The following is an 8,369-nucleotide window of genomic DNA, read 5'->3' as shown; positions in this document are numbered from 1 at the left end:
TTTAAACAGAATCTAGGGTTTCAAATTAAGGTTACAAACTAGGGTATGGGGATCATATTAAGGTTCAATGTGAATTTGACTCGGGTTGAAAACCAGGACTTTGGCTTTATATGAGGGTTTTAAAGCATTTTTACTGTTTCAAACCAGGGTTTAAAACTAGGGTTTCAGCTTCACATTAGCATTTTAAACTCAATGTAGGGTTTCAAACCCGGGTTTGGGCTTCAGATTTGGGCTTTAAACAGAATTTAGTGTTCCACAGTGGAGTTTTGGCTTCGTATTGGTGTTTTAAACTAAATTTTGGGTTTCCCAAACTAGGGTTTCCAACAAGGATTTGGGCTTTATATGGGGGTTTTAAACCAAATGTACAGTTTCGAAAACAGGTTTTATTACCAAACCTAAATAGAACCTAGAGTTCTTGTAACCTGACCTGAATTTAACTGAGCATGCTTTTATTGTCTGAAGAGATAACTGAATGGAAAACGCCTCGAATAAAACCCGAAGTCAGGTCAGGTTTGCCCTACTGATATCCGAGTCAAACGAGTTTGGAGAACCAACGTTAGTCAAAACGTTTTTTGACTTCCAAGCGTGAGAACATGTCTGTATGAGGGATCATATGTGTCGACATTCCCTGGGGGCAAACCACCCCTGTCAAAACATGTCTGTCGGGAGCAGCACAGCTGTGGCCCAGCTAGCTCGCTAGCTAGCTAGCCTCATTTCCTCAGTGTACCCTAACGAGCCTCGCGCAAACACAATAGTTGCGTTGTGACAAAAACACAATCTGCGTGTGTCATGTGTGTCGATTTTCACACGGAAACCCCGCAAACCCCGTCAAAACACGTCCTTCGGGAGCAGCACAGCTGTTGCCCAGCTAGCCAGCTAGCTAGTGTGCTAGCTAGCCTCGTTTCCTCAGTGGACTCTCGCGACACACAAAGGTTGTGTTGTGACAACGACACAATCAGTGTGTGTCATGTGTGTCGATTTTCACACGGAAAAAATAAATGAGGTCCCCAGACTTTCCTGGTCTCCGTATTTTCCCTACAGGCTTCTCCAAGTCAAATCGAGTCTGCCAAGGCCTCAATCAACTGCAAATAAAGCAGTCCATGAATCAAGACTAGAAAGATCAGTTTAGGGTAGCACAGTAGACCCCGGGTTATGTGTTTTTACATAAAGATGTGGAATGAAATGTTTTTTTTTTTTGCAAGCTATTTACGAAACTTTATGGCATCAACAAATTCTCAAAACATAAATGTACAATAGACTCCCAGATTACAGTGTCTCTACCTGACAAAGTTTTCACTTTACGGTGTGGAATGTGTTTTTTTCTGGCCCTCTTTATGGCATTTTCCCCACTGGACCATGTCAATAAAGAATTTTCAGATTAAATAAGTATAGTAGACCCCTAGGTTACGGTGTCCCAGGTTAATGGTTATTTCATCCCCTCTTAATGTAGTGTCTCTACTTTACAATATTTTTGATGATGAATACACCTCCTCGTTACGACATTTTCCCTTCTATACCATGTCAACAAGAAATACACAGAATAAATCTCATCTCATCTCATCTCATCAGCTGCACCGCTTATCCTCAGTAGGGTCGCGGGGGTGCTGGAGCCCATCCCAGCAATCATCGGGCAGCAGGCAGGGGACACCCTGAACTGGTTGCTAGCCAATCGCAGGGCACACGGGGACAGACAACTCACTCGCTCATTCACACCTAGGGACAATTTGGACCGGCCAATTCACCTGAAATGCATGTTTTTGGAATGTGGGAGGAAACCGGAGTGCCCGGAGGAAACCCACGCAAGCACGGGGAGAACATACAAACTCCGCACAGTAAGGCCGGGAGCTGGATTTGAACCCACTCAGGAGGTTCCCACGACCTCAGAACTGTGCCGCACACGCGCTAACCACTGCGCCGCCGTGCTGCCCACACAGAATAAATATGTACAATAAATCCCCAGGTTACAGTGGCTCTACCTTTCGACGTTTTGACTTTACGGTGTGGAATACAACCTTTATAGCATTTTCTCCTCTACATCAACACGAAATTCTCAGAATATATACCTGTATGAAGAGTAGACTCTCAGGTAACCGCATTATTAATGGGGTACAATCTTTTTGGGCCCCTTGTTAGGGTATTTCCCAAACCTTACAACATCGACAATACATTCTCAGAATGTATACCTTTCTGTAGAATAGAACCGGGCTACAGTGTCCCCCCAATGCAGTTTTCAGTTTATGATGTGAAAACCAATGTTTTTTGCCCCCTGGTTACTGCTTTCTCCCCATTGTGCCACATCAACAACAAATTCTCAGAACACATTCCCACATGTAGAGTAGACCCCCAGGTTACAGGTTACAATGTCTCTGACTCGTGGTATTTTCATGTTTCAAGGGGGAATATGGTGTGTTTTTTTTACCCTTCGTTACAGCATTTCCCCCATTATTATCAAAAACCAATTTTCAGAATATATACCTGTATGTCGAGTAGCCCCCAAGTTATGGGACCTACGCCTTATGACATTTTCATGTTATGATGAGGAATACAATGTTTTTTTGCCCCCCTTTTTATGGTATTTTCCTCACTATACAACATCAACAACAATTTCTCACAATGCATTTGTGCAGTAGACGCCAAAGTTACGAAGTCCCCACTTTATGTCATTTTCATGTTACAGAGTGAAATAAAATGTTTTAAAATTTTATTTTTTCCTTTGCATAATTTGTAATTTATGTGTATATTACACATAAAAAGTACTTATTATATACTATATTTGTATTATTATCTGTAAAACGATGTGTGGAACGCTTTTGCTAATTAGCATAGGTTTTTATCCCCCGCTATACAGCCTTTTCACTCTACAACCCCCACCCCAGGATGCATTCATGACATATCCCAGTTCTACCATACTTTTATTGATATATGGGGAGGCAGTGGCTCAGGAGGTTGAGCGCTGCCCTTAAGACCAAGAGGTCGCAGGTTTGATTACTGACCTCTCCAACTTAACTGCTGAAGTGTCCTTGAGCACGACACTGAACCCAGAATGCCCCAGATAAGCAGTTGGCGCCCTACACGGCTGACTAGGTTATTTGTGTGTGAGTATGAATAGGTAAAGTGTAAAGTACATTGTAGAGTGCTTAGGGAGGTCTTCAGTCACGTGAAAAGCGCTATATTAATGCAGTCAAGTAATCATCCCAAAAATGATTTTTAAATGCATTTATTTAACAGTCACCAGATGATGAGATACATTCTCTTGAAAAAACAAAAAGAAATAGACAACCAAACTGATATTCCTTTGAGATTTTTTTGTTTAAAAACTATTTTACAATATTTTTAATATATAGATTTGTACAAAATAAATGTAAGGAAACTGAGGAGGAAAGGGAGGGTTGACATCTTAAAAAACAGGGGGGTGTCGATTTCAGACAACAAAGACATTGACGAATCGACAAAAAACGCATCAATCTCTTTCGGAAATAAATAGAGGAAAAAATTGAGAATAAAAAAAATCGACACTGTCTCTTTCTTTCGGGATCGATAGCCCCGCCCCCATCTAGATCAAGGGGGGGTGTCAATAGATGGGGCCAATAAGGGGCGGGGTCTAAAGGGGGAGACCAAAGGGAGGAGGCAATAGGAGGGTGGCAATTGGGGGGAAATAGGGGGGGGCAATAGGGTGGGCAATAAGGAGAGAGGTATTTGGGGTAAATAGCGAAGGGGCACTGGGGAGGAGGCAGCAGGAGTGGGCAACAGGGGGAGGCAACAGGGGTAATGGAATAGGGGGAGGCAATACGAGAGGCAATAGAAGGAGAGCAATGAGGGGGCAATAGGGGGGCAGTAGAGGGGCAATAGGGCGGGAAATTGGGAAGAGGCAATATTTGGGGCGATGGGGGGATAGGGAGGGGGTGATAGGGGAGAAGACAATTGGTTCAATAGGGGGGTAATAAGGGGCTGGCGGGGGAGAGATTTTCCTCCAAAACCAAAGAAGAAGAAAAAAAAACAAGGCTCCTCTCTATGACTCCCTCATGGCCAATGAAAAAAAAAGCTTCAGATTAGCCCCGCCTCCTACTCCCCGCCCCCTACAAAAAAACACAATTGCGCAAACCACGACATCATTTCATTTTCTCTCGATAGTTAGCGCTGTTGGTCCTCAGAAATGTTTCAAACGACACGACAACGGCTACACGACAACGGAATCGTCACACATAGAAACGAAAATAGGGGGCGGAGCTTGAGGGAAGGGAAAGGGTTAAGTGTGGGAATGGCTTCGAAGGGCTTCTCATCGACCAGTCTTGTGGGAAGTTACGATCCGGAGTGATACCGAAAAACCGAGACTCAACAGATCTAAATGATTGCCAGACAAAGTTGCTGTCTCCATTGAATGATAGAAATCAGATACTAACGCATAAAGGATAGCCGGACAAAATGGCTGCCTCGTTTTAGTTATAGGAACAGACAGAATCGTTAAGATATAATTCATGGGACTGAGGGAGTGAACAATGCTTTCTCTAAACCCAATTTCATTCATTTCACAGGGGCCACCATTTTGTTGTCATGATCACATTCACAACAGGAGTGACACGTAAAATGATCGCCTCCGTAGCCTGATAACAAAACAAAAGGAATCATTAGAAAATGAATTATGCTCACAGAAGTAACAATGAAAAAGATTCGTCTATCCAGTTTCATCCAACTCACTGGGGTGCCATTTTGTTGATCACTAAGACACTTTAACTTCAGGGTTGCGAAACAAAGTGGCTCCCTTTGTAGACTGATTAAAAACAATCGGAATCATTAGAATTGGAATCGTGATCATTGCAAAAAGGATAAAAAGATTCGTCCACCCAGTTTCATCTATTTCACGATGGCCGCCAATTAATCGTCATCAGGATTGCTAGACAAAATGGCCGCCTGCGAAGCTTACAACGTCAATGGCAGTGAACAAGTCAAATCCAAGGGTGCGATATTTTTTCGCATCCAAACAAAAAGTGGATGTTGACATTGGAATCGTCTTTGCTTTCTGGATACTGTCGCCATTAACGCACATCCCGCCCCCCTTCGGGTGAAATATGGGAGGACAACGTGTTAGCGCCTCAATAATGACGCATCGCTGCCGCATCACTTTGGAGATTAAAAGCAAGATGCTGAATTTCAATCAAGGCCCATTAACGGCCGGCACTGAGTAATGGCCACTTTGTCTCGGCTGGCAGGGGGGGCGAGCGAGGACGAGACAAATAGAAAAAGAGAGAGTGGAAAAGCGAGACGTTCCCAGGTGAGACAAGGTGAGACAAGTTTTTAATTCAGCAAATTGCAGACAAGCGAGTAATGATGGAATCCGTTAGCTGATGTCGTGACAAGCCGACATTAGCTAAACACGGCGTCCGGTCAAAATGGCGAGGTGCCGAGGCTGTAAATAACGCTAGCTAGCGCCGCGTTAAGCTATCGGCCGGGATTGATTGGATCTCATCGGCGTGAATTTCATTACTGGGAAAACGGTTCCGGATCAAAAATGGATTTGCATTTATTGAGTTTGGGGATTTTTTTTTTTCTGGCACTTTTCGGGCCCCGCTTCTGACTGTGACTGATTAAAGGTCCTGGCGGGGTTTGATTTCTGACCATTTATCCACTCGGGGAAACGTGGCGGGAAAAGTGCACGGAGTTCTCGTGGCGGATGAGAAGCCATGATGCTGAGAGATTGTCATCACAGTAGAACTGATATGAGGAGTTTCAAATGAGGGCTTAGGGTTTTCAAGGTAAGGTTTCAAAGTAGATTTAGGGTTTCAAAATAAGGATTAGGGTCTAACCGTAAACCATTCACACCCTCAACCTCTAATCCCCCTCACCATAAAACCTAAACTCTAACCCCCTAACACTAATCCTAACTCCCTAAGCCTCTGACCCCTTAACAGTAAAACAAACACGTAACCCTCTAATCGTAAGGCCCTCACCTATCCAAGCCTCCCCTCTTGCCAGAAAATTACCATAGTCCTAACCCCCCTACCCAAACCCTAGCCCTCTAACAATTAAGATTAACACAATCCCCAGTACTTCCCTAAATTTAGCCCTAACTCTGCTAACCAGACACTAACTTTAACCCTCATCCTACCCTAACCTTAAATCCCTAATCCGACCTCAAACCTGGAACTCCCGAACCCTCTAACCCTAAACATATTTAACCCTATCCAAACCGTAGCCCTCTAACCCTGCCCCCTTGACCTCAACCCCTCCTAACCCACTCACTATCTTTAACACTAATTTTACCCTTAACCACCTTATCCAAGCCCTAAACCTACCCAAACCTTCGCCTCCTAACACTACACCCTAACCTGAACCCTAACCCACACGGGGAGTGGTGGGAGGGACAAAGAACCGAAAAAGAGGACGGGACGACAGACAACAAAGAAAGACGTGGTCCTAGAGTCTCCGTGTCACGTCGGGAATGTCACAGTTGAGCACAGTGCTTCATGGGTATGATTGTTCTTTAGCAGGTCTAGCCAGGAACCCAGCTCTGGTTGCTGTGGCTTTGCTGCGGACCGCCGAGTCCGCCCATCCCCATGGTCACGCCCATCCCCATGCCCATGCCGATGCCCACCCCCTGTGCCAGAGAGCAGTCAAAGTTGAAGTCCATCTCCTCCCCAGAGTCCATAATGTCATGGAGGAGGATGGACTCCACGTCACAGTCCAAGCTGCCCTGGAACATGTCAATGTCCAAGTCGGCGGGTAGTCTCTCGTGTGGGTGGGGTTGGTGGTAGCCGTGGTGGTACCCGCCGCTGTTGTTACTGCCCACCATCCCTTGGTTGTGGTGGAAGGGTCCATTGGGCATGGCTTGGTGTTGCGGTTCAGAGTAATGATGGTGCCGGGGATGGGGCGCAGTGGCCAGGTGGCAGGAGTCCTGGGGCATGCCCAGCATCCCTGCTGGGTTGGGGGGCAGTGTGGTGGTAGCTGGGAGGTGGGCGTGTGACGGGGGGCTGTACAAGTAGGGTGTTTTGTGATTGTAGGTCTGCAAGGAGTTTCCGTTGGCGCAAGGGTTGAGGGGCGGCGCTCGGGTAGGGGTGTGGTTGAGGCCATGGGACGAATTGTGATTGTGAAGAGTTCTGTTGTGCCCGTGACTTTGAGGACCGTTGTGAGCATGGTGGCCGTGGTGGTTGGCGCCGTTACATGACATCAACGAATGCCCTTCTCTCTTCAGGCCCAGCATCATCTCCTTAGGACAGTATGGCTGCCCGGTTGGTCCACCGGTAAGGAGACTCTGAAGGGCGTTGGTGCCGGAGTACGTTCGCATGGTTCCCGAGAATCTGGCCGGCTTATTCTCTTGTATGGTTTGCATGGGCGAGTGGTGGCGCAACATGCCCATGCCTGCCGCACCGTACCCGCTGGCACCGTAGGATTGGTTCTTCGTCCCAGAACTGTAGTGGTAAACGGAGGTCTGGTGCTTCTGCCTACCAACCGAAGGGTGCGAATGATGGTGATGATAGCCGTCCTCCATCAAGTGTTCATCAAGACTGATGGCGCCTGTCAGGCTCGCTAACTGAGGCAATTGCTCAAGAGGGGGACAGCGGTTGGCCGGAGACCGGGCAGTGGGTGACGGATACAGATGAGGGGAGGTGGAACAGGACAGTCCTCCCTCGTCAGGTTCCTCTGGCTCCCCCTCCGCCAGGATGGGCGACAATCGCCCGCTGAGTGTGGAGGCCGACGAGCTGGCCCGTGAGTGGAGATCCGTCCAGGCGTCAAATTCGCCATCAGTGACCGAAGCCCCTCCAGAAACAGGTAAACCTTTGTGCGGTGGACTGCTGTGGTCGGGGGAGCCCTGCAGGCCAGCGACAGCCGACCCGGCTCCGATTCCCGGGCGCCCGACTCGCTTGCCTCGGATGCGGCCTTTGCTCTTGAGATACTTGGTGTTGTTGTCCATGGAGACGGCTCGCCGCCTGGGGGCCTTGCCCATTTTACCCCCGTCAGGGTTCAGCATCCACCAGGAACTCTTTCCCGTGCCCTCGTTTTGGACTCGGATGAAACGTGTGTGCAGGGACAGGTTGTGGCGAATGGAGTTCTGAAAAGACAGGAACATTTGGGTGTTAAAGAATATCTTTAAACATTTGGTGTCAAATTTACAGGCCGATAGTTTGAGGCCCTGTGCCTTAATATGAGTGTTCAATGTTAACGCGAGAAGTTTGATACAGACGCTATATCTATGCTGATGAGTAAGGGAAATTGGAAAATTATTTCTCACAAAAGGAGGCCACAATAACGGTGCGCACGGGTTAAGAATAAATAAAACTAGCTCCTGTTTCATCTGGAGTGCATTTTAAATGTGGTATTTGTAGGTTGGTGTACTTTTCTCCTCGCATGTTTCGTTGCTGAAGTTTTGGTTATTT

At 46.8% G+C, this 8,369-nt stretch overlaps 1 protein-coding gene across 1 annotated transcript in view; it reads right to left on the bottom strand.

Annotated features, from left to right (window-relative positions):
• Window positions 1-3,201: 3,201 nt before the first annotated feature.
• foxo6a (forkhead box O6 a) overlaps window positions 3,202-8,369 on the bottom strand; it is a 73,344-nt gene continuing 68,176 nt past the window's right edge. Inside the window, exon 3 of the mRNA XM_088326707.1 lies at window positions 3,202-8,044. Within this exon, the coding sequence (XP_088182833.1) occupies window positions 6,488-8,044 (1,557 nt within the window). The 3' untranslated portion in view covers window positions 3,202-6,487. The remainder of the gene's footprint in view (window positions 8,045-8,369) is intronic.

This window comes from Urocampus carinirostris, chromosome 2 (assembly GCF_059441175.1).
Source record: "Urocampus carinirostris isolate Australia breed hairy pipefish chromosome 2, RoL_Ucar_1.0, whole genome shotgun sequence".
NCBI classification, from domain to species: Eukaryota; Metazoa; Chordata; class Actinopteri; order Syngnathiformes; family Syngnathidae; genus Urocampus; species Urocampus carinirostris.
This window is presented reverse-complemented; position numbering and strand designations above follow the sequence as displayed.